The 25,730-nt window shown below is 49.7% G+C and overlaps 1 protein-coding gene and 1 long non-coding RNA gene across 3 annotated transcripts; both read right to left on the reverse strand.

The window, feature by feature from the left end:
• Positions 1-523: 523 nt before the first annotated feature.
• LOC311611197 lies at positions 524-9,214 on the reverse strand. Its single transcript, XR_014793087.1, has 4 exons — positions 8,928-9,214; positions 6,502-6,616; positions 4,191-4,305; positions 524-2,178 (listed from the first exon to the last, which is right to left on the reverse strand). It is a non-coding gene; the product is annotated as an uncharacterized lncRNA (long non-coding RNA).
• Positions 9,215-20,850: 11,636 nt separating this feature from the next.
• LOC311611308 (asialoglycoprotein receptor 1-like) lies at positions 20,851-25,374 on the reverse strand. 2 transcript variants are annotated; one of them, XM_084863339.1, is made up of 9 exons: positions 24,877-25,374; positions 24,581-24,675; positions 22,876-22,992; positions 22,680-22,775; positions 22,458-22,529; positions 21,760-21,846; positions 21,517-21,665; positions 21,338-21,444; positions 20,851-21,210 (listed from the first exon to the last, which is right to left on the reverse strand). In XM_084863339.1, the coding sequence occupies exons 2-9, from the start codon at positions 24,639-24,641 to the stop codon at positions 21,036-21,038; spliced, it is 864 nt and encodes a 287-aa protein (XP_084719465.1). In that variant the 5' UTR covers positions 24,642-24,675; positions 24,877-25,374; the 3' UTR covers positions 20,851-21,035. The 2 variants fall into 2 exon arrangements, with proteins under 2 accessions (XP_084719465.1, XP_084719466.1); XM_084863340.1 differs by having other exon boundaries at positions 24,913-25,342.
• Between the last annotated feature and the right edge of the window lie 356 nt (positions 25,375-25,730).

Raw genomic sequence — 25,730 nt, forward strand, 5'->3', positions numbered from 1 at the left:
GTGTCCCCTGCTTTGTCCCATCTTTATCCTCCTCAAAGTGGCCCCCATCTTGCATTTGGGTGAGCATCTCTTATGCCAGAAATACGGGAGAGAGCCCTTTGGAAGTAAACGCATGCCGACAATTAGTATTCACGCCGTTCCATGTCTCTGGCACATACAGCTCTGTCTTATTAGGGGCTACACGGGCCCATGGGTCCACACTCATGAGCAAAATCACCACAGACCTGGGACCCTGAAAACCAGCCCTTGCATGCTGGGCTTTCAGACGTTCTCTGTGTCTGTTTAAAAAGCCCCACAGCCGGGACCGGTTTGGCTCAGCGGTAGAGCGTCGGCCTGCGGACTGAAAGGTCCCGGGTTCGATTCCGGTCAAGGGCATGTAGCTTGGTTGCGGGCACATCCCCAGTGGGGGGTGTGCAGGAGGCAGCTGGTCGGTGTTTCTCTCTCATCGATGTTTCTAACTCTCTGTCCCTCTCAATTCCTCTCTGTGTAAAATCAATAAAATATTTTAAAAAAAAAAAAAAAGCCCCACAATGTGTCTGGGGAGACCTGGCATGGAGGACAGGCAGGACTTTCAGCCCCATCACTTCCTTGGCCCTTGGCCAAGGGTCCTCATACAGCGACAAAAATGCGCAACCACGCTGGGCAGAAGCGGTTGCTCCCCACAGCAGCACTTCACCTCGGTCCCCTTAGACTGAGTCTCACAGGCACCCTTGGCGGGCGCTTTTCTCTTCCTCGCTTCTTTGATCCTGGAGTTAAATCACACCAACTCAAAGCAGCTTTCTGGCTCCTTCTCGAATCTCTGTCTGGTTCAGAGGAGGCCCAGACCCCTCACCTCCGCTCCGGCCTCCACGGCCCCCGGGCCTTCAGCAGCCGCTCACACCCGAGTGGGCCCGGCACCCACAGCGGCTTTTCCCGGTGGCAGCGGCTACCAGGCTGGCCCGGGTGCCGACGTGAGTCTGACCGGGGGTGACGGCGGGGCTGGGAATGTGGGGAACATCACAGCTTCCCGAGCGAACCTGCTGAGGCCCCTGAAGCTGGAGGTGGACCCCAACTTTCAGGCGGTGCCCACCGGGACAAGGAGCAGATCAAGACCCTCAACAACAAATCGGCTTCCTTCATGGGTGAGGTGCGGAGCTGGAGCAGCAGAATGAGATTCCGGAGACCCAGTGACGCCTCCTGCAGCAGCAGACAACTCGCAGTACAATGGCCAACATGTCGGAGAGCTACATCAACAAATTCCAGCGGCAGCTGGACACGCTGGCCCGGGGCAAACTGAGGCCGGAGGCAGAGTTAAGCAACATGCAGGGGCTGGTGGAGGACTTGAAGAATTAGTCCGAGGATGAGATCAGCAAGCGCACAGAGATGGAGAATGAATTTGTCCTCATCAAGAAGGATGTGGATGGCCCTGGCCGGTATGCTCAGTGGTTAGAGTGTCCGCCCATGGACCAAAGGGTCTTGGGTTCGATTCCCAGTCAAGGGCATATACCTCGGTGACAGCTTCCCCAGTCCCTGTGGGAGCATGTGCAGGAGGTGCCAATCGATGTGTGTCTTTCACGTCAATGTTTCTCTCTCTCTCCCCTACCTCCCTCCCTTCCCCTCTCTGTGGAAATCAATGGAAAGAATATCTTCAGGTGAGGATTTTTTTAAAAAGAAGAAAGATGTGGATGAAGCTTATGTGAGCAAAGCAGAGCTGGAGGCCCTCCTGGAAGGGCTGGCCGATCAGATCCACTTCCGCAGGCAGCTGTATGAAGGATGCGTGAACTGCAGTCCACACCTCCACACATCCATGTGCTGTCCATGGGCGTCATCCCGAGGTCAAGGCCCAGCACAGGGAGATCCCCAACTGGGCCGGGCTGAGGCTAGACCCTGGACCAGATCACGTACGAGGAGCTGCTGACGCTGGCTGGGAAGCACGGGGGGACCTGCCTCGCACGAATGCTGAGATTTCCGAGAAGAACCAGAACATCAGCCAACTCCAGGCTGAGATCGAGAGCCTCCCAGGCCAGAGGGCTTCCCAGAGGCCCTGTCGCTGTTGGTGAGCAGCATGGGGAGCTGGCCATCGAGGATGCTTGGACCCCACCGCCAAGGAGGGTGGGCACTAAGGGGTGGACTAGGCAGGACACATGCTGGCTGGCTCCTTGTGCTTCTCAGGGCCGCACTGGCACCTCTGGAGCTCTACTGATTTTTTCAGAGAGAGAGAGAGAGAGAGAGAGAAAGAGAGAGAGAGAGAGAGAGAGAGAGAGAGAGAGAGAGAGAGAAACATGAATTTGTTGTTCTACTTATTTATGCATTCATTGATTCTTGTATGTACCCTGTGCCCTGACTGGAGATTGAACCTTCAACCTTGGCATACAGGGGTGACATTCTAACCCAGTGAGCTCCCCAGCCAGGGCCTATAATTCCTCACTATCAATAAAAGAGAGACCCCTTTGATCATGAAAAACTCATGGGACAGCTTTTTGTCAGTCCATACGTCCCAGCCAAATAAATTGGGAATCAGCAAGCATTTGACTGCCATTTAGAGAGAAGAAAAATAAGCCCCAACTTAAACCTACGACTGGCAACACAACAAAAGGAGAAATGGCTTCTTTGGAAAAAGTGGTTATTTACTCAAAACGTTCCAAAGCGTCAACTGTAGTAACCACAGTGAGGCTCAGTCCCTCGGCCCCAAGGCCAAATGCCCGGACTGAAGAAGCGCCACGGCTAGGAGAGGCCCTTCAGCGAGACCCTCTGCAGATCGACTGGCTCCTTCCTGCTCTGCCTCCGACGCGGAGGGAGCTGAGGCGTGCTCTCCACTCCTCAGGGCGCCCGTGTTCTGGCCACCATCACAGAGGACATGGCTAACCCCACTGCTGACAGGCCCTCACCTGGACACGCCCTTCTCCCTTCACCCCCCCCCCATTCTTCAGCGTGGCCCCTGCTCCCACATATCCCAGCCCGCACACCAGAGGCTGGCTACGGGAAACCACCGTGTCCACCTTGCTCTTTGCTTATATCTAGGCAGGCATCTGGGACGCAGACTGAGATTTGCCGCGTTGTGTGCCAATGTGGAAGGTTCGATAAAACTATGGAATAACACTTGGGCCCTAAAATACAGAAGGGAAAAGCCACTGTTGTCAGATGCCTACGTGGCTGTCATTTCTTGTCATTTCTTTTCTTTTCAGCTTTATCTAAGGAAGCATACAAAGCTCCTGGCTGCATGCAGGTCAAGTGTACCACTGCGCAGCGGGGTGGTGAGGGTCAGGGGTCGGTAAGGGCTGTGAGAAAGGAGGAACATGGGCTTGCCAAGCCCCTAAACCTGGGAGCCAGAGACCTGGGCAACAGAGGATAGCACTTCGTACTTCCTGGTTGTGTTTTTCTCACCTGTGAATGGAGATTAAAATGCATGTCCTACCCACCCTTGGGGTGGAAGGAAGTAATATAATTGGTCAAAACATTGTTTTGAAAAATAAGCAGCACTGTCTTTCTATAAGTAGCACAGCATTATTCCTTATGATGTGCCCAGAGCGCTGACAGAGACCGTGTTCAAGATGTGTAGGCATGAAAGCACATTTTGCACATTATTAAGTAGATGCCGATAACCTAATATGTAGGAAAATATTTCAAAGCAACCGAGTGTCCGGTGGGTAGAAAGCCTGGAGCTTCAAAGCAAGTGGGAGCTGGGCAGTCTAAGTACACAGGAGCCCTCCCTTCCACGAGAAGGGCTGGGCAGCAGCCGCTAGTGACGGAACTAGAAACTCTCAGGTTCCAAATAAAACCTTCGTAAAACAGTATCATTTGTATTCTTTTTATAAAACTGCAAAAACAAAATAAACATTAATCTTCCTAGCCAGTGTGCTCAGTGGTTAGAGTGTCACTCCACAGACTGAAGGGTCCTGGATTCAATTCCAGTCAAGGGCACGTCACTCAATTGCAGGCTCGATCCCTGGCCCCAGCCGGGGTGCATGTGGGAGGCAACCGATCAATGTGTGTCTGTCACACAGGTGTTTCTCTCTTTTCCTCTCTCTCCCCCTCCCTCTCTCTACTCTCTCTAAAAGTCACTGGAAAAAATATCCTCATGTGAGAATTAACAAAAATAGTGATGATAATAATAATGCAGTTACATTATTTGTTTGCAATTTTATCATTGATTAAAAATAAAAAATTAAATAAAAATTTTAAATTTTATTAACAGGCAAATTCCGACTCACCACAATCTGTGTTTGTCAGACATTCAGTGTCAAATGCAGTTTGACTGTCTTGCCCACAGTCTCGATATTATTTTTAAATTGGCAGAGGTAGCAGGCCAAACAGCTAGGTAAAATCCTATGAGTGGAAACACAGAATTCAATTAGTGGCAAAGAAGTTACTAGAGTAGGCAGAAGAGGCAGGCCACTTGCTACTCTTTTTCTTTTTTTTTAAATATATTTTATTGATTTTTCACAGAGAGGAAGAGAGAGGGATAGAGAGTTAGAAACATCGATGAGAGAGAATCATCGATCAGCTGCCTCTTGCACACCCCCTACTGGGGATGTGCCCGCAACCAAGGCACATGCCCTTGACCAGAATCGAACCCGGGACCTTTCAGTCCGCAGACCTGTGCTCTATCCACTGAGCCAAACCGGTCCCGGCCACTTGCTACTCTTGAACACTGTAAATAAACAGAGAGGAGGATAGACGTGCCCAACAGGAGGTAAGTGGGCAGGGGTACAGGATGCCTAGAATAAAGGTGATAAGGATTCGGAGTGGGTGACACTAATGCATAGTTTAATTCCATCTCCCTCTCCCAACCCAAAGCCTCATTTTGGGTTGAGAGTCCACAGGAAGAGAAAGACTTCTCAGAAGACTCTGAATAAGTCGCCAACTAATGGAGTCCCTTCTCAATTCCTAATTGTGAGTGGTAAATATATAAGAAATTACTTTAGGCATAAAAACATTGTGTGGCAGGAGAGATCAACCAAAGGACTTGCATGCATGTATATAAGCCTAACCAATGGACACAGACACCAGGGGGTGAGGGCTTGTGCTGGGGGGAGGGGAGATAGGGGAGCAATGTGGGGATAAGGACACATATGTAGTACCTTAATCAATAAAGGGGGGAAAAGAAGAAAAAACACTGTGTAGCTAAATAACAGATTGCAATGGTCAAATCTGGGCAATTTGAACATTTGAAAGAAAAATGATAAAGTACAACATAATTAATTTAAAGAAGAGCATAATGATACTCAAAAAGAAAAGGGGAAGCTACCCTGCTTCCCCGAAAATAAGACAGTGTCTTATGTTAATTTTTGTTCCCAAAGATGCGCTAGGTCTTATTTTCAGGGGATGTCTTATTTTTCCACGAAGAAGAATACGGTACGCATTTATTGTTAAATGAAAATAAAGAAAATTACCTGTATACGGTACGGTAGTACGGTAGTTGTCAACACAAACCAGACAAACTGTGAATCCTACAGTATCAAGAATTTACTCATTTATGCTGAAGCCGGTTTGGCTCAGTGGTAGTGTCGGTCTGCGAACTGAAAGGTCCCAGGTTCGATTCCAGTCAAGGGCATGTACCTTGGTTGCGGGCACATCCCCGGTAGGGGGTGTGCAGGAGGCAGCTTGTCGATGTTTCTCTCTCATCGATGTTTCTAGCTCTCAATCTCTCTCCCTTCCTCTCTGTAAAATATCAATAAAATATATATATTAAGAATTTACTCATTTATTCAATGACAATCATGTCATCATCTTCTGGAACATCATCATAACAATCCAATTCTTGAATTTCCTGGTGAATTTCTTGTGACTCCATTTCTTTCAGAATCAGTGGACCAAATCTCTCATGTTTAGCCTGGGGGGGGGGCCTTATTTTCGGGGGGTTGCCTTATATTTCACTCAGAAGGAAACCTCTAAGTAGGTCTTATTTTCGGAGGATGTCTTATTTGGGGGGAAACACAGTATTATTTATAGAATAAAGCTGCCAGCTAATAAATGTAGAAGGAAGAATAGAATTAGGAAAAAAAAGTGTCCTTTTGTAACCTCCAATAACTGATTCAGACCCAGATTACCATTGATGCACATTGGTAAAAAGTTGAGAGTAGACACCCTGGGCCTGCAGGGGAGGCTCAGCAGAGGAGCAATGGCTTCTGCCAGCTCCTGTCTGGCAGAAAGCTGCCCCTCCAGCTCTCCGGGTGAAGCAAGACAACGCAGTTCCTCCCCGCACATCCCCGGCACCTCCTGAGGGTCTGCCCAGAGCTGGAGCTCAGAGCCAGCGAGGCCTCTACCAGTTTATAACTTCAAATAAGGGAGAACTGAAGAGGCTTCTGCTTGGGACCAAGATGGAGAAACAGGGACCAGATTTATTCGACCTGAAACTACTAACAAGCTGGGCCTCACACATGATTCCGGATGTCGGACTCTGGCAGCACGGACAGCCATCCCTCATGGAGGAGGAACAACTGAGGCAGGAGGAGAGGGGCACCACGTGGACATCTGAAAACACATGAAGGAATGAAGGGCAACGGAAAAGCTGGAACTTACCTGGTCGACAGCAGAGGTTTTGTTCAGGAAACTGGAAAGAGCCAACACTCCGGCCGCATTTTGGTGATTTCTATCCGCCACACGCATCGCCGCGCCCCTCCCGTGGACAAGCCTCCTGGAAGAGGTCAGAGTTCACTCAGAAGCAGAGCACGTGCAACAGCACTTCACAACAAGATACACCGGTGCCCGCCTTCCTCCGCTAGTCTGGAAAAATAGTGCCCCATCTGTAAAGGTCTCCATCTAAGTTAGTCTACTTCCGATGGCACAGATAAGACCAGCTCTGAGTCCCACCCATGTCATCATAGGAAAGGATACTTAATAATAAACATGATTGCTTTGTTCAATTCTAGCTCATTTTTATCAAGTAAAAACATTTATAATAAAATAAAAAAAGTTGAGAGTAGAATCTTCCCTGATCCCCAAGTACCATCCCACAGATTATTTATTTAATTACCCAGGGGGAAATAATCCAATAAAATAAAATAATAAAAGCTGTTAAATTCCTGAGGTTGTTTCAGTCACTAACTCTGTGGATGACTGAATCTTTGCCTGAGGTTTGTCCTCTTCCCTCAGCAACAACTCCCCTATTCAGTTTATACACACATTTTCGGGAAGGTCAGAAAAAGAAAGATTCCTGTCTGCCCCATTTCCACTCAGCCAGAAGCCTTCATCCCACCTGCTGTGCGTCCACCTGTTCCACCGCCATCACTCTCATCACCCAGGACAGAAATTTCCTCTCATCCCACCCCACCTCCCGTCAGTTACTAAATCTTGTCAGTTATGCCTTCATAGTGTCCCCAAGATTTTCTTCCTACTCCTGTCACAATCACTGTGGTCCAGCGCCTTCTCCCTTAACTCCTAGATTTTGCTAGAGCATTCTATTTGGTCTCCCTAAATCAAGCTTTCCACTCTAGATCGCTCTGCATATGGAATCTAATCATATTTTAATCATCTGTCTCTCATTTGAAAACTTTCAGTGGCTCTCCCTATTTCAATGTAACTTTCACATCCTTAACAGGTTTTCATAATCATACCAAAGGCTCGGTGCACAGATTCACACACCGGTGGGGTCCCTGGGCCTGGCCTGCGGGATCAGGACAAAACTGGCTCTCAGACATCCCCGAGGGGTCCTGGATTGCGAGAGTACACAGGCCAGGCAGAGGGACCCCGCCGGTGCACCACTGGGGCCGCAGAGGGACTGCGGGAGGACCCCAGGGCGAGTCCAGCCTGTCTCACCCAGTCCTACTCGGCCAGACCCCAGCAGCAAGCTAACCTACCCGTGGAAGCATCTGCCCTGGTGATGAGTGCGCGTCATATAGCGACTGGTCGAATGATGGACTGGTCAGACACTTAGCATTATTAGGCTTTTATACCCATAGATTTATCACTGCTTCCTAAACCAATTCTTTACACACAGACTGGTCCATTAAGTCCTGATCATTCCTGCAGCCTTGCTTTTGCCTACACTGCACTCACTGGTTTTCCTCTATTTAACAAACCATAGACTCCCTTTAAGTACCAGCTAAAGTTCTAGCTTATTCATGCAGCTTTCTCTGACTCCCACGCCCCAGTGACTACAGGTTCTGGGTAGTTACAGTATCTCTTTTAGTGCTTAATCATATATCACCTCCCCTTTTATGCATGTTTCCTTACTTCCCACCTACCATTTGTTATGTTCGATGTCATATTTCTGTAGCTTCCACAACACTCTGTCCTGGATTGGGCACAAAACGGGTGATAGAAATAGAAAGCCACATATAAGTACAACCAATGGACATAAAACTATGGGGAGGGAGGGGATGTGTGGGAGGGAGGGGGGCAATAAAAAAAAATCAAGAAAATATGTAAAAAATAAATAAATAAATAAATAAATAAATAAAAATAAAATAAAATAAAATTCAAAAAAAAAAAAAAAAAGAAAGAAAAGAAATAGAAAGCCAGGGGGCAAAGATGAGTTCTGGACATAACGGAGGGATCCAATAATAATAATAATAATAATAATAATAATAATAATAATAATTTAAAAAAATAGCTGACACACACATATACGTTTGGCAGTGATATGTGCTTTACATATATTAACTCGTCTAAATCTCACAACAATCCTATGCGGAGGTACCTATCTAATCTTCATCTGACAGATGAGGAGATTGAATCCCAACGCTAATAAAAGACAGACTTAAGTGCAAACCCAGTCACTCTGGACTCTCCACTCTTAACCACTTTGTTGTATCATCGCCAATAAGGCGAGGGGAGGGCCGTGTTGGTTTAAAGAGGATGGAGCCAAAGGGGGAGGAGAGTAGAAGTTAAGGGATGAAATGACAGGGCTGGAAATACGGATAAGGAAAAAGAATACGGGTAAATACACCTGCGTCCGATGACTCTGGGTGCTGAGTTATGGTAACTCCCGGGCGGGTGCTAACTACCTGCTCTGGACGTGGACGTGGTCACTTCGGGGCGCGTCGGGGAAGAAGCCGCGGTCAGGAGCCTCCCAACCGGGCAGCCCCGCGCCGCGCCGGTCCGCGCCCATCTGCCCCGCGCCGCTCCGCCCGCTTCCCTCCGGGGAGGCCTCGCCAGGGTCCCGGATGCAACCGCTCCCGCCGGGAAAACGAACTCTCCAGTTTTCCGTTGAAAACGCTCGTTTTCCGTTGAACATGCTCCAGCTTTCCGTTGAAAATAGCGTTCTCCGGGCCAGCGCTGGCCGGCTCCGCTAAAAGCCCCGCCCCCAGCCCCTAATTGGTTCGTCCTTGATTCTGAGCCTTTGATGAGTCCAAAGACACGGCCCTGATTGGTCAGCATAGAGCCGCTCTGATTGGTCAGAGCGGCGCAGCTGATTGGATGAGGAAAGCTGCGGTCCTATTGGTTGGAATGGGCCGCCAGGACACCTTTATGAGGGTGAGCGCCACCGGCCGGAACTCGATGCGGACTGGTAGCTCTCCTTTGTGGTGGGCAGGCTGGTGCGAAGGCAGCCGGTCCAGCCTGCGGATTCCCCGCAAAAACAGTTTGCGTGCGAGCCCCCTGTGCGGAGGTGGCTGCTAGGCTCTGCTTTTTTTTTTTTTTTTTAATGATTTTATTGATCCTTAGAGATAAAGAAAGGACAGGGATAGAAACATCATCCATCAGCTGCCTACTGCACGCCACCTACTGGGGATCAAGCCTGCAACCGGGGCATGTGCCCTGACCGGAATTGAACCGGTGACTCTGGGTTCATGGGTCACACTCAACTACTGAACCACACCGCCTGGGCTAGGCTCTGCTTTTTTTTATGACTCCGGTTAGACACCAGGAGCACTTCTTAGTAGGCGTCTTTTTTTTTCTTTCTTTCTTTCCATCTTCCCAGGGTTCACAACACTTATGGGTAGCAGCTCTCCAGGTACCCACCCAGTCCCCTTCCTGGAGACTCCATCCCCGCCTCTATCCGCCTCCCATGCTCACTCTGCTCTGGTCTCCTCCATCCCTACCTCCCCACCACAGAGGGGAAATGCGCCTACAAAAGTGACACACACACAAAAATAGATTTGCCAGGGAAAGAGGTGCATTGTTCAAATGGAGATTGCATTGCTGCAGTTTGCAGGCCCCACACTTTCCTCTTCAAAACTCATGCCAGTGCAGGGCCTCCCACAGGACAAAATGGACCTTTGGCACATGGATCTACTGCACATTGTGTTGGTTTGGTTTTTTGGAATGAACCTCTCTGCATTTCTAAGGTGGCTTCTTTTAGAATTTTATTATATAACTGTTCCTTTAAAAGGGTCCTAACTGGTTTGGCTCAGTGGATAGAGCATCAACCTGCAGACTGAAGGGTCTCGGGTTCAATTTTGGTCAAGGACCTATACCTTGGTTGCAGACATATGATTGATGTTTTTAACTCTCTGTCCCTCTCCCTTCCTCTCTGTAAAAATTCAATAAAATATATTTTTAAATAAATAAAAATAAAATACATTTTTTAAAAATAAATATTTAGACAACTTGTGGCACAGACACACACACACACACACACACACACACCAGGCTTCTTTTCAGACCCCAGCCCTGTGGTTTTAAAATTCTGTTGAGGAAATGGATCAGTTTAGATTAGTAGGGAAGCCTTATCTGGTCTGTGTTTGTTTTTATTCCTGAGTGCCAATGGTCTCAGTTGCTGGTGAAGGGCTGATTAAAAAAAAAAAAAAGGCAGAAAGCCAAACAAAACCAAAACAAACATGGTAATTCATCTATTCAAAGTCATTTTGGTAAAATGCGTCCTGAGGATGGGAGCTCAGGTTGAAGGGAAGGAGGGATGTCCTCTGCTGCTCAGCCTGGACACTGCAGGGAGGGCCGGACGGCGCCTGGAAGGAGTCAGACTTCACTGCCAGCTGCACCTGGGCGGCGCTCTTCAGAACAGGATGTTTTATAACGGCCTTCTTTAATGATGCTGAATTTAGTGAAATTTAATTTAATTGAATCACTCCAATTGGGATTCCAAAACAGATTTTATTTGTACAAATTTTTTAAATATATTTTATTGATTTTTACAGAGAGGAAGAGAGAGGGATAGAGAGTTAGAAACATCGATGGGAGAGAAACATCGATCAGCTGCCTCTTGCACACCCCCCACTGGGGGTGTGCCCGCAACCAAGGTACATGCCCTTGACCGGAATCGAACCTGGGACCTTTCAGTCTGCAGACCGATGCTCTACCACTGAGCCAAACCGGTTTTGGCATGTACAAATCTTATTAGATGCATTCCTCACTTGTGAGATTTTATTACTTAATAATCGTAACTTGAACAGAGAGAACATTTTATTGGTGGTGTCAAGTGAAGAATAATGCTGACTAGGTGTTTCATCACCAAAAACAAAAGAGTACGAGTTGCAATGCAGTGCCTGCAGACACGGCAGCCAGGCACACTCCGGCCTGCGGCCGCGCTGGAGGAGGGTGTGCGTGGGGGGAAGGAGGGCACGGGAAGGGGAAGATGGAACCACAGAGCTTTATTAGAAACAGTTCTTCCTTTGGGGTGCCACTGTATAGGGCCTCAAAATTACGCAGAATATTAGAATGTCCATAAGCTCTTCCCAAAGACCCTCCCGACTGATTACATTTTCTGAAGCTTCCAGTTAGTCTTTACCAGTGGATTTTGTATTTAGTGGCATTACGCAAGTTCAGAGGTGTGCATGTATAATAGTATCTGTCTCTGTGTGCATTCATCCTGGAGGGAGCTTCCTCGTCCCCTAGGGCTGCCACAGCCTGGGGCGGGGGTCTTACCAAACAGAACTCGCAGTCCTGGAGGCTGGAGGCCCAGTATCCGGGTGTCACTGGCAGGGCCGGTTCCCCCGAGGGCAGAGAGGAAAGGATTTGTACAGGCCTCTCCCTGGCTTGTAGATGGTAGTCCTCTCCTCGAATCTTCACAATGTCCTCATTCTACACGTCTGGGTATAAAGTTTCCCTTCCAGGTCATTTTGGATTAGGGGCCACCCTGATTACCTCCCTTTAACTTAACTATCTCTTTAAAGACCTTATCTTGCCCTGGATGGTTTTGGCTCAGTGGCTAGGGTGTAGGCCTGAAGACTTAAAGGGTCCCAGGTTCCAGCCAAATAGAGCGTCGGCCTGTGGACTGAAGGGTCCTGGTTCGATTCCGGTCAAGGGCATGTACCTTGGTTGCTGGCACATCCCCGGTGGGGGGGTGCAGGAGGCGGCTGGTCGATGTCTCTTTCTCATCGATGTTTCTAGCTCTCTATCTCTCTCCCTTCCTCTCTGTAAAAAAATCAATAAAATATATTAAGAAATAAAGACCTTATCTCCAAATATGGTCACATTCTGAAGTACTGGGGGTTAGAAACTCAACACATGAATTGGGGGAGGAGGGACACGATTCAGTTCATAACAAGAGTATATTACAAAGTTTATGAGTATATAGGCTCTGATGGCCAACATAAAGATTTGCTTTTTTAAAAAATATATATTTTTTATTTACTTATTAAGTTTTTATTGATTTAGAGAGAGAAATATTGATTTGTTCCACTTATTTATGCATTTATTGGTTGCTTCTTGTGTAACCAATGGGTCCGGCTGCCTGTCACTACTGGAGATAGTTAAGCAGAGACAGGGTTGAATCATACACGAGCGTTCATTCCAATGCTGCCGGCCGTGTGGGAGAGCAGCAGATCACCCCAAACATCTGCTCTGCCTCTCCTCTAAGCCAGCTGCTTGTATTGGAAGGACAAAGATTACATGGGGAAGTAGGAATTACAGGCACGGGATGATCATTACAGGTTACAAGCCTGCAGATTGGGGGCGGGGGGGGGGGTGGTCACAGAGGGCAGGTGCCCCCGGACCAGACTGTAGGCAGTGGGGGCTGCGGGTTGTAAAGAGCAGGTGCCTCTGGGACTAGACTGTTTCAGCCACGAGGCTGTGAATCTTTCCGTGACAGGCAGTTCTCGGGACAGGAGGATGGCCTGCATTCCGATGTCAGCTCCCATGTCCCCAGGCGTGCAACTCCAGCCAGCTTAGAATGCGCTTTCTCTAAGCAGAACAGAACCATCCTGGTTAATAGGGCATGGTTAGTATTTCTTATTGTAGCTAGTCCCCCATATTCTGTTTCTGCCCCTAGCACTTCTATGTGCCCTGAGCAGAGACAGAACCCTCACCTTTGGCTTATTGGGATGATACTCTAACCACCTGAGCTACCCCAGAGGGCAAAGATTTGCTTTTTGAGGAAGAAAAAAATTTTACCCTTTGCAACAGCATGGATGGACCTGGAGAACATTATGCTAAGTGAAATAAGCCAGTCAGAGAAAGACAAGCACCGTATGATTTCATTCCTATGTGGAATTTAATAAACAAACTGAACTACCAAACAAAATAGAGACAGACTCATAGATAGAGAGCAAGCAGACAGCTGGGGGGGGGGGGGGGGATAAAAAAAAGAGAGAAAACGCATGGACATGGACAGTGTGGTGATGGGGGGGCGTGGAGGAGGCCATAGCAGGATAAATGGTGATGGGGGAAACGAATTCACATTAAAAAATGAATAAGATTTATTTCACACATTAAAGAAAAGATTTGCTTTTTGGACAAGCACAGCCTGCCATGGGGGAGGCCTGCACACTGTGAACAGGCACAGGCTGGGCTCTGAGTGAACGGTCCTCCTGTCCTTTCCACCCTGAGAATCCACGCTACGGGGGGGGGGGGGGGGGGGGTCTTGTACTCTCGCTGGTTATTGTAATTTGAAATTTGGTCTCTTGAGCCCAGAGAAGCCAGTCCCAATGTCTCTGGTCATCAATGTGCAGAGTGAGACAGGATAACTCTGCAATCCGCAATAGTCCTCCCCTCTCCCTCTCCCTGAGAGAGGCACACCTTGCTGCCTTCACCTGCCCAGGCCTCTCTCGGCATCCTTGTCTATCCCTCCCACCGTGGAGTCTCTGTGGTTTCTCTCCAGCCTGGGCCACCCGAGACACTTTGGGATTGCCCACAGCCAAGTAAGCTGTGACTCCAAAGCTGTCCCCGGTCTGGTCAAGATCAAGATTCCTTGCTCATGATCTGGCCCTGAGACCTTAACCACTGTCTGTTTTGAGCCATTGGGTTTAAGGGACAGGACTGTGTACTTTCCATTATTTTATTGGTTTGGGTGTACTTCTTAGAGATCCTGGATTCACAGAGTTAATCAAAGCAGCTGAGAGCAGCTCTCACAGTTTGCTTAGCTGGTTGATTAGAATCTGGCCTCAATGGTGGTCTGTCCTGGTTGAGATTGAGGGAATGCCAAAACTTCCCTGGTAAACTGTAGACTGGAGGAAAGATCACAAAGGCTGGGTCTTGGGAAGTAGGTGTGGAAACAGGCCAGACAGTCACCTACCTAGGAGCAGTCTAATGGGCTAATGGCACCCGCCGTCAAGGAAGGGCAGCTTGTATAGTTAGTCATCATTCAGCACATAGGTTTGCCTCCATTGCCTGCAATGTTTTTGCCATACATGAAATGTGAAGTATTTTTCACTTCTTGTTAAAACACTAGGGGTAGCCATGGCTCCTTTGTACCAATTCTTCTATTTCTTAACCCAGTAGTATGAATCATAACGTCTGAGCCAGAGTTTTTTGTTTGTTTGTTTGTTTTTTAAATATATTTGATTGATTTTTCCCAGAGAGGAAGAGAGAGGGATAGAGAGTTAGAAACATCGATGAGAGAGAATCATTGAACAGCTGCCTCTTGCACACCCCCTACTGGGGATGTGCCCGCAACCAAGATACATGCCTTTGACCAGAATTGAACCTGTGACCTTTCGGTCTGAATCTGATTAAACTTCTCCTGCTAACGACCAGTTTATAGGGAACTGGATGGAGCGGTGAACGTGCTCACAGCTGTGCATTTCTCCGAATCCAGAGGTGGAGCGTGTCCTGTCTCTGGTGGCATTCCCAGTCCTGCTCACACTTCAATAAACTGTCCCTTTGCTAAAACAGCCTTCAGTGGCCCATGTCTGGCTAGGACCCTAACTGATAGATTATCGTTGAGCTAGAGTTTTTCATTTTCATGCAGTCAATTTTACTAATTTTTGTTTTGCTTTGTCGGTATGTGCTTTGGAGACCTTGTTTATAAAGTCTCTCTGTACCCCTAGATCCGTGGTCGGCAAACTGCGGCTCTCGAGCCACATCGGCTCTTTGGCCCCTAGAGTGTGGCTCTTCCACAAATACCACGGCCTGGGCCAGTCAATTTTGAAGAAATGGTGTTAGCCCTAACCAGTTTGGCTCAATGGATAGACAGCGTCAGCCTGCAGACTGAAGGGTCTCAGGTTCGATTCCGGTCAAGGGCGTGTAACTTGGTTGCAGGCACATCCCCAGTATATGCAGGAGGCAGCTGATCGATGTTTCTCTCTCATCGATGTTTCTAACTCTCTATCCCTCTCCCTTCCTCTCTGTAAAAAAATCAATAAAATATTTTTTTTTAAAAGAAGTGGCGTTAGAAGAAGTTTAAGTTTAAAAAATTTGTCACTCGCTGAAACCAGTTTGGCTCAGTGGATAGAGCGTCGACCTGGGGACTGAAGGGTCCTGGTTCGATTTCGGTCAAGGGCATGTACATTGATTGCGGGCACATCCCCAGTGGGAGGTGTGCAGGAGGCGGCTGATCGGTGATTCTCTTTCATCGATGTTTCTAACTTTCTATCCCTCTCTCTTCCTCTCTGCAAAAAAATCAATAAAATATATATTTTAAAATAAATAAATAAATAATAAATAAATAAATAAATTGTCACTCAAAAGAAATTTCAATCGTTGTACTGTTGATATTTGGCTCTGTTGACTAATGAGTTTGCTGACCACTGCCCTAGGTGAAAATATTCTGACTTCTTTATTTTTCCAATTACTTTTATAATTTTACCTTTTATGTCTGGGTCTTGAATCTATCCAGCCCAACTTTGTCTGTGATGGAGTTTTTTTTTCCCTATAAAGAGCCAGTTTTCCCAATATCTCTTCTCCACACACTGAGGTGCCCCGTCATTGCATATTAAGTTCCCACATTCTCATAGGTCTGTCTCTGATCGCCCTGTCCACACCATCGGCCTATTTGTCTGTTGTTGTATAATCAATGTGCGGCTCTTATAAATATGGCTTTGTAATACATTCTAATGTCTTTTTTCCCTTTCTTTCCCCCCAGTTTTTGCTTTCCCCCCAAAATTGCTTATTTCTTTTATCTATTTTTTACTATATTAAGTTGCTTTTAAAAATCCAACTGAAAAAAAAATAAAATAATAAAATAAAAATCCAACTGAAATTAATATTTTCTTGCATTGAGTTTATATGTTAATTTGGAAATCTTTTAATATTTTTCTTATCTGCTCTTTCTACATTAAAGTGCTGGTAGCTGCCTGCTGCACTGGAGCCTTGTATTCAGTCTAATTATTTACGGGTAGAGTTGATTTTCTGTGCAGATGGTCATATAGTTTTATCCCTTCCTTTCCAGTTCTCTCTCCTCTGGTGCCTCCTTCTGTCTCACACATTTTCGTCAGGATGATGGCAAACGGCAGCGGTGACAGCAGCGTGGCAGACCTCTCATTGGCCCAGTACCCATCCTCCCCTCTCCTCTGCACCAGGTGTCACCAACGTTCCCGCAAAGGACCACGTGGCAAATATTTGCCAGCTTTGTCGAAACTACCCAACTCGGCTGACAAGGGGAAAGCAGTCACGAGCAATGCGTAAACAGATGGGCGTGGCTGGGCTCCAGGAAAACGTTATCTACAAAAACAGGTGAGAGCCACGGTGTGCTGACTTCTGCTCTGTGTCAATAGAAAGCCTAAACTGTCAGCTGAAATTGGCAATAAAACCCTAATATGCAAATGGGCCAAATGACAGAACGACCAGTCACTATGATGAGCACTGACCACCAGGGGGCAGACGCTCAATGCAGGAGCTGCCCCCATGGTGATCAGTGCGCTCCCACAGGAGGAGCACCGCTCAGCCAGAAGCCCGGAGGCCACCTCACTGCTGTGAGCGCAGAGGCTCTGCAATAGCGCTAAGGATGTCTGACTGACGGCTTAGGCCCGCTCCCCACAAGAGGCCGCAGGCTGGGCTGAGGAACTCCCCTGAGTGCAAGAATTTCGTGCACTAGAGAGTCTAAAATGAAGAGTGCACCATTCACCCACATTTCCAGCTAACTGTGGCCCTGGGACTAGTTCTGATCAAACAGATGTAAGATCATCCAACTTCCAGCTGGCACCGGTTTGGCTCAGTGGATAGAGCCTCGGCTTGCGGACTGAAAGGTCCCGGGTTCAATTCCGGTCAAGGGCATGTACCTTGGTTGCAGGCACATCCCCAGTAGTGGGTGTGCAAGAGGCAGCTGGTTGATGATTCTCATCGACGTTTCTAACTCTCTATCCGTCTCTCTTCCTCTCTGTGAAAAATCAATAAAATATATTTTAAAATAATATAAAAATAAATAAATAAAAAGATCATCCAACTTCCAGAAGTGTCCTTCCAGAAGTGTCCTCAGAGGAAGAGAGAGAGCGTGCCATTCTCCTCTCCTCTCTCTTGCCTGGAATGTGTCATGGCTGGAGTGGGGCAGACATCTTAAAATGTGATAGAATCCACATGTTGAGGATAATAAAGCAACAAAATAGAAGCAGCTGAGATCCCAAAAGATTTTCTCATAAGTAGGTGTTAAACTTTCTTCAAGTACTCTCTCTGCATTGTGATTTTTTTTATACTCCATTGATCTAGTCTTCTGCTCTCCCTAAGTCTATTTTATTAACAAATGTGTTCTTGCCGAAGCCGGTTTGGCTCAGTGGTAAAGCGTTGGTCTGCGGACTGAAAGGTCCCAGGTTCGATTCCAGTCAAGGGCATACACATTGGTTGCGGGCACATTCCCAGTAAGGGGTGTGCAAGAGGCAGCTGGTCGATGTTTCTCATCGATGTTTCTAGCTCTCTATCTCTCTCCCTTTCTCTCTGTTAAAAATCAATAAAAAAAAAATTTTTTAAAAATGTGTTCTGGCCCTAACCGGTTTGGCTCAGTGGATAGAGCGTTGGCCTGCAGACTGAAGGGTCCCGGGTTTGGTTCCGGTCACGGGCACATGCCTGGGTGGTGGGCTTGAGCCCCAGGAGGGGGGGTAGGAAGCAGCCAATCAGTGATTCTCATCATTGATGTTTCTTTTACTCCCTCTCCCGTCCACTCTGAAATCAATAAAAATATATTTAAATAAATAAATGTTTTCTGATGTTAAACCACCTTTTAGTTCTTGGCATATATGCTACTTGCACATATCTCTTTTAATACACCATCTGATTGGGTTAGCTAATGTTTTACAAAGGGATTTTACACTTCTAGTTATTGTAGTACAGAATTTTTGATTTGAGCCTTAGGTGGTTTTGCTCAATGGTTAGAGCTTTGTCCTGCAGACTGAAGGGTCCTGGGTTCCATTTTGTTCAAGGGCACAAGGGACTTGATCCCCAGTTGGGGGCCTTGGGACATGCAGCCGATCAATGATTCTCATCATTGATGTTTCTATTTCTCTCTCCCTCTCCCTTTCTCTCAGAAATCAATAATAAAAATACTTTTTTAAAAAAAAATTCTCTATCTGAAATTACTTAAAATTTTCTTTACGGCCCAGTATTTGCTCAAATTTTTTAAATGTCCCAGTATACTTGAAAAGAATGAGTATTCTGTAAGCAATGAGTACAGTGTACTAAATACGTCTATTGCATCACAATACTACAACCTGAAGTTCAAAACATGTTTCCTTGGTGATTTTTGTTTGTCTGCTTGATCTATCAATTGCTAGAGGTGCGTTACATCTCCTACTGTGAGTGCAGATCTGTCCTTTTGTTCTTGTACTTCCAAAGCTTTTTGTTTCAAATATCTCATGGTGCTCTTATTCCACACACATCAATTTAATACCAGTGTACCTTCCTCTCAAATTAAACCTTTTATCCCTAGGAAGTGACTTTATCTCCAATAACACTTGTTGTTATAAACTATACTTTGTATGATCATTGCTTTGGTTAGAATTTGCCTGGCAGATCTTCTGCATGCTTCTGCTTTCAACTTCTCTGTTTCAGATGTGTCTCTGGGGCATACGGTTGGACTTTATTTCTTTCTGAAAGTTCCTTCCCTTTAACAAGGTCAATTAGCCTTTTGCATTTAATATAATCAGCAACATATTTGGATTATGTACTAACCTTTTAGTTTTCTTATCTACCAGTTTTATTTCTTTTTCTCTCCTTTCCTTCCTGCCTTAAATTAACATTCTTTTTCTTCATTTTTTCCCTTTCTAGGTTTGGAAGTTATAAACTTGCTTCTAAGAGATTAACCTACAGGTTATAGCGATGGTGGGGAACCACTGCCTGAGGCCGCTGGCTCAGATCTGGAAGTGTTATCTGATTAGACCCTCCGTATCTGCACTCCCACCTTCCTCCTTTCTAAGGTCCTGTGTGTGTGTGTGTGTGTGTGTGTGAGTGTGTGTGTTGTTGTTGTTTTGGGGGGGGTTCCGCCTTCAATTTTCGTTTTTGTTTTTTGGGGGTGTCTTTCTAGTTAATCCTCCCCCAAGGATATTTTTCCATTGATTTTTTTAGGGAGAGGGGGAGAGAGAGAAACAGAGAAACATCAATGTGAAAGAGACATATCAATTGATTGCTTCCCACACACACCCTGACCGGGTCCAGGGATGAAGCCTGCCGCCAAGGTAGGTACACCTGACCGGAATCAAACCCAGGACCCTTCCTCCAGGAGCCAACGCTCTATCCACTGAGCCAAACTGGCTAAAACTCCTTCATGTTAATTTATTCACCTTCCCAAGAATCAGATTTTAATTTTGTAGGTTATACCTACAATTTTATATCCTACTTTATTAGTTTTTGCTTTAAAAAAAAAAGTTCCTTTTTTTCTATTTTGGGGGTTTATTTGGTTATTCTTTTTGAAGTTTCTTGAGTTAAAACAGCTTATTTCAACTCATCCTTTCTTGTTTTTGTGATAAATGTGCTGAAGGCTCTGATGGCTCCTCCTGGGAGCTGCGTCAGACCACCCAGGCCTCCGTGTGGTGCTCTCCTGGTTCACTTCCCACTCACTCGCGTCTACTTGGATTTTCTCCTGACGTTTATCGAGAAAGGTGGTGAGAAAGGCATATGTCTAGGTCCTTTTTCGTTCATGTCTAACTGTGTTTTATTGTGGTCCTTTGTAGAATTAGCTGGGGGCTTATTTGTGGCTGATTGTGAACGTTTGCTGATAAACCCGCAAGTGTCTGTAGTCTCGGTCTGTCTGTCCTGTTAACCCCCGTCCCAGGCTGTGGATTCTGCTTCTCCGGGGTCTCCCTTTCCGTGGAGCTGGTTTTCCTCGTGAGTCTGGGCTCAGCTTTGACTCACGGCACTGCTTCTCTCCACTGTCACCTCCAAAGACTAAAGGAGCTTCGTCGGAGCCTGGGAGCACCTGCCCACGGGGCGGGGCTGCTCGGGGGCTGCTGGAAGGGTGGTCCCAGCAAAGGGCCGCTCCCGCTGAGACTCGGAGCAGAGTCACTGGCCCTAAACCACACGCCGGTGAACAGCGAAGCCCGCCCTCCGGCCAGAGCCTCACTGCTCCGCTAACCAGCACCTGCCCAGGCACCCTGTCCCAGCAAGTCCGTCCCCATTCTTCCTTTTCTTTTCTTTTCTTTTCTTTTCTTTTCTTTTCTTTTCTTTTCTTTTCTTTGTTTACTGATTTTCTTTAGAGAGAGAGGAAGGATAAGGCATAGAGAGGTAGGAACATCAATGAAGAGAGAGAAACATTGGTGGGCTGCCTCCTGCACGCCCCACCCAGGGGATTGAGCCCTGACGGGGATTCTAACCCTGACCCACGGGTTCACAGGTCGATGCTCAACCACTGAGCCACACCGGCCGAGCCCATTCCCCATAATTAGTCAACTCAGAATGTTTCATTTTTTTTTTTTACTCAAAAAAAAAAGTTGACAATAACCTGCAAACCCCGCCCTTCCCCAACACCGTCCTCTCCCTTCCCTTACTCCCTGGATGGACGACCCCAGAGCGGCAGGAGGCCCGGCGGAGGGGCCCAGCGCAGGAGCCCCCCCCCTCCCCCGTGCAGGCTGCAGGGAGAGCTAGGGGGGCGGGGGCCGCGGGGTGGGCCGGCCCAGCGCCGTCTCGCAGACCCAGCGGTAGGGCCTCCGGCAGACGTCGTCGTTCCAGCGGCCGTCGTCGGTGAGGTGGGCGCAGTCCTCGCCGCCCCCCAGCCCGTGCCCGGTCCAGTCGTCCGGCTGGTCTGGCCTCCAGTTCCTAAGGAGACCAGCCAGATGGGGCCCGGGAGGCCAGGCCTCAGCCAAGCCAGGCCCTCCTGCCCGGGGGCCCCCGCGGGCCGGGGCGCGGGGAGGGGCGCGGGGGGGCCGGCCCGGCGCACACTCACTTGAAGCCCTTCTCGTAGTCCGTCCCGTCCACCCATCTCCAGGGCCCGTCCTGGTCGGTGAGGCCCATCCAGGTGTTCACCGGGCCCATGTGGTGCTGGACAAACCTCTGGGGAGAGAGGAGGATGGTGAGCCCTCCAGAGGCCAGCCAGGCTCCCCGCCGAGCCCCCGGAGCCCTCACCTGCTCCTGCCAGGAGCCCACCACCACCAGGTGCCCGTCCTCCAGCTGGCAGTACTTCTCAGCCTCGGGCCAGGGCTTGGCCGTGCGCGAGAACCAATAGCAGCTGCCTTCGTGCTCCACCCAGTTCACAGGGCAGCAGTTCTGAGAGCCTGAGGGTGCAGGGAGGGGAGGGGGGGGCTGAGCTGCTGCCCAGGGGCAGGGGAAGCAGGATGAGAGTGGGGGCCGGGCCTCCTGCCTCCTCACCGTTGCCCTGGAGGATGGCCAGCTGGCAGCTCAGGCTCCGTATGTCAGACACGAAGCTCTTCACGTGGAACAGCAGGCTGGCGTGATCTGGAGGGACAGAGGGGAGGGGGAGTGAGGAGGGGAAGAGGTTGGTGTGAACACAGGGGCGGGGTGGTTGGCGGCTGGGAAGGGCAGTCAAGGTGCCCCTGCCACAAGACCCCGTGGTTTGATGGAGAGAAAACGTTGTCAATAACATTTGAGAATTGCAGGGGGGGGGGGGGGGAGGGAGAATTTGTTGTCAGCTCTCCTTGGTTTGGCCCAGCCGGTGTGGCTCAGTGGTTGAACGCTGACCTAGGAACTAAGAGGTCACAGTTTGATTCCCCAGTCGGTAGGAGGTGTGCTAAAGCCAGTCAATCAATGGTTCTCATCATTGATGTTTCCATCTCTCTCCCTCTCCCTTCCTCTCTGAAATCAATAAAAATACATGTAATGAAGAAGAAGAAGAAGAAAAAGAAGGAGGAGGAGGAGGAGGAGGAGGAGGAGGAGGGGAAGGAGAAGAAGGAGAAGAAGGAGAAGAAGGAGAAGAAGGAGAAGAAGGAGAAGAAGGAGGAGAAGGAGGAGAAGGAGAAGAAGAGTCCCTTGGTTTGGCCTGAGAGACCCAGGTGGGCGCACACCCTGTGTAACACCCGTAGGCACGGCACCCGGGCTCCCTCTCTGACCTTCGCTCAGGTCCTGCTGCTGTTTCTCCAACTGGGACTCCAAGGACTTCATCTTCCTGCCCACTCCGCCTCCTGGGGGAGAACCGTGCTCAGTGTCCCCGCATCCCCAGCCCCCCACAGCCCCCCAGCAGTCGGTGCACCCCCGCAGCCCCCCTCAGTCCCCGCAGCCCCCCTCAGCCCCCCCGCAGTCCCCGCAGTCCCCGCAGTCCCCCCCCCCCTCACCGTGGACGCGCAGGTCCTTGACCTCGGCCTCGGTGCTCGCGGTGAAGTTGCTGAACGTCTCTCTCAGGGCCCGCATCTCCTCCTTCAGCGTGGAGTCTGGCAGGAGGTGTGGGTTAGACAAGAGGGGGCTGTGTCCACTGTCATGGCTACCAGCACTCCCCCCCCCCCAGCATTGCTCCCTGCCCCAGGCACCCACTCTGGGATCCGATCACACCGACAACCACCAGCAGCAGGAGGCTGAGGCCCAGGGCGAGCAGGAGGAGGCAGGGGCCGGAGCAGAGCCGCTGGAGGGGCGGGCGGCGCGGAGGCGGCCCTGCAAGAGGAGAGGGTCTCAGGGCCGCGGCCGAGTCTGGGCGGCTCTGGGTCTGGGGTCCAGGCTGAGGCTCCTCTGTGGACTCGGAGGGATCACACGGGTTCAGAAGCGCGAGCATGTCCCAGCCAGAGCGGAGCACCCTCCCATACACACAGGGTCAGAGTTCAGTTCTCAGTCAGGGCACATGGCCAGGTTGCTGTTTTGGGCACCTGCACTTAGGCTTCTCTCTCTCCCTCTACCTTCCTCTATCTCATTAAAATCAATAAAAGTACCAGCTGCATGGCTCAGTGGTTGAGCATCGATTGACCTATGAACCAGGAGGTCACAGTTCGATTTCCAGTTAGGGCACATGCACAGGTTGCGACCTCCATCCCCAGTGGGGGTGTGCACGAGGCAGCCGATCAATGATTCTTTCATCAATGAGTCTCTCATCGTTGATGTTTCTATCTCCCTCTCCCTTCCTATCTGAAATCAATAGAAATATTTTAGTTAATAAATAAATAAAAGCATGTTCTCAGGTGAGGATTTAAAAGAAGAAGAAGAAATGCCGGCAGTGGGTGATGGAGAGGCAGAGGCATCTGGAGGTGGGGAAGGGAAGGGGGTGGCAGATGGAAGCAAAGCTTTGACCTGCCCGAGCCCAACCTGGCCCTGGGCTTTGGCTGACACCTAGTGGCCTGACTGTGTCAGTGCAGCTGATAAACTTCAGAGCCTTGAGGATGGAGTTTGTGAGCTGCAGACCAGCTGGGGCATCAGGGCTCCTCCCTGAGACAGAGGTTTCTTCCTCCCTCCGGAGCCCCACTGCTCTGGCCGGGGCGGGCGGAGAAGGTGGGGCAGCCAGACTTCAGGTCCCTCCAGTTGCTCCCGCCAGGCAGCCCTGTTCCAGAGCTGGAGTGTGGGCCTCCCCTCCATTCTCATGTCCCCTTTCCCCATCAGAGGTCACTGCCACTCCCACCCCTCGCTCAGCCCCAACAGCACTCCTGCCCACGTGAGAAAAAATTGGGTCTTTTTATTATTGTTGATGGTGATGATTTTTAGATAGAGAGGGCGGAAAGATCAATGTGACAGAGAAACAGCAATCAGTTGCCTCCTATATGTACCCCGACTGGGGATCAAACCTGCACCCTAGCTATGCACCCTGATGGGAACTGAACCTGTGACCATGGTGCTCCAACTGAGCCACACTGCCTGTTTTTCGATGTAGGAGGGCCTTATCCTCCCTCAGATCAGAGATCAGTCAGCCTCTTCACAGAAATCTTATCCTTTGACCAAACTGATCACACACACACACACACACACACACACACACAGCTCACTGGTGTTGAAAGCGGAAAGGAGGAGGGGCCTAACTCCTTTCATTACCCCCCAAACTCATGGGCCCACCCCCTCCCAGGGCCCTGAGAAGTGGGTGGCAGGGCAAGGGTCAAGGGTACGAATCCCCAAATCAGGGCCGCCAGCCCCACACCCTCCACCTCCTCCACCTCAGGTGCTCGCTGTGTTCTGTGACGGGGCAGCCAGAGGCAGAGGCAGCGGCACAGAAAGAAGCCGAGCCACCCAATGCTCGCCCTTCAGAAATGGCGGCGACCCTCACCTCGTCTGACCTGATGGTCATTCTCGTCCAGATGCTGAAGATCTTGATACTCTCTTGTCATGGTGGGGCTGGCTGGACCCCGGACCCGGTCAAGGCTGAAGTTGGGTTGAGATTGGGACTGAACAGAGCTGGGGTACGGGGTCCTTTCCCTTTCTGAGTGACCTGTGGCTACGTGCAGCCCTCTCTTCTTCCCCTCATTCCATCCCAGGCCTGTCCCCCAAAACCCATCCCCTGGAGTTTTCCCTCCCAGCCCCTCGCCCCTGACAGCTGGTCCCATACCCCCTCCCCTCACTCACCCCCCCTCAGTCCTCCGGCCTTCCTTCCCCTTTTACTTGCTGGCGGTCTCGAGGGTGAGTCCTGGACCCCTCAGTGCTGTGCGGATCCCAGGCGAGGACGGAGGCTGAGGCCTGGAGAGCGGGGTGTGCAGGCAGCCCCGGGCCGCGGGAGCAGGTCCATGCAAGGCCTGAGCCCCGTGCTTACGCGCGTCTGCTGTGTGTGTCCCTGGTGCACCGAGCCTGGCATCTCAGTGCCAGGGACTTTGGACTCAAACAGAGGTGGAAGTGCATTTGGAGCCCTGGGCGGTGTGGGGGTGGACGCAGGGGGATGGGTTGCCTCTGCCTCCCTCCCCAGGGAGGGGAGTCTCCAGGTCTGCCCCCCTCACCTCCACACGCTGTCACCCACTCCTGCTGGCGTGGCTCGGCAGGGGAGCCTGGAGGGCTGGGCGCAGCCCCTCTGCCCCTCACCCCTGTCCCGTCTGCCTCTGAATTCCCGGAATGGTTCGTCTCCAATATCCCGGGAGCAGAGGGACCCATGCGTTCTTTGCTCTTGCCCAACCTGGGCCTGTGACCCTGGCATCTGAGCCTAGGCCCCAGCTTCCCTGGGGGCTCTGCCTCCGGACTCCCCAGCTCAGGCTGAGGGGCTTCAATCTCCTGGACAGTCAAGTTCCCCAGCAACATGGGGGGGGGTGTAAGGAGAGGCAGGAGGGCAGGCTTCCCCCGCACAGAGATGGTGCCCACAAACCTCCATGGACTCGGGCTGTGGGCCTGGGGCTCTTTGTTCATTAACTCCTCTCAGCCCCAGAGCCGGTGGGGAAACTCAGAGCCTGAGAGCTAAGCGCTGACCCAGGTTCACGCCGCAGGGAGCGCACAGC

The sequence above is a fragment of the Pipistrellus hanaki genome (assembly GCF_964339955.1).
Source record: "Pipistrellus hanaki genome assembly, chromosome: 16".
Lineage (NCBI taxonomy): Eukaryota > Metazoa > Chordata > Mammalia > Chiroptera > Vespertilionidae > Pipistrellus > Pipistrellus hanaki.

Bases quoted from the DNA above. Each gene is read 5' to 3' on its own strand.
- LOC311611308 (XM_084863339.1), bottom strand. From the start codon at position 24,641: ATGACAAGAGAGTATCAAGATCTTCAGCATCTGGACGAGAATGACCAT. The intron at 21,847-22,457 runs GTCAGAGAGGGA...CTGTCCCTCCAG, and splicing joins GCAGCAGGACCTGAGCGAAG to ATCACGCCAGCCTGCTGTTC. The intron at 21,211-21,337 runs GTGAGTGTGCGC...TGGTCTCCTTAG, and splicing joins GACTACGAGAAGGGCTTCAA to GAACTGGAGGCCAGACCAGC.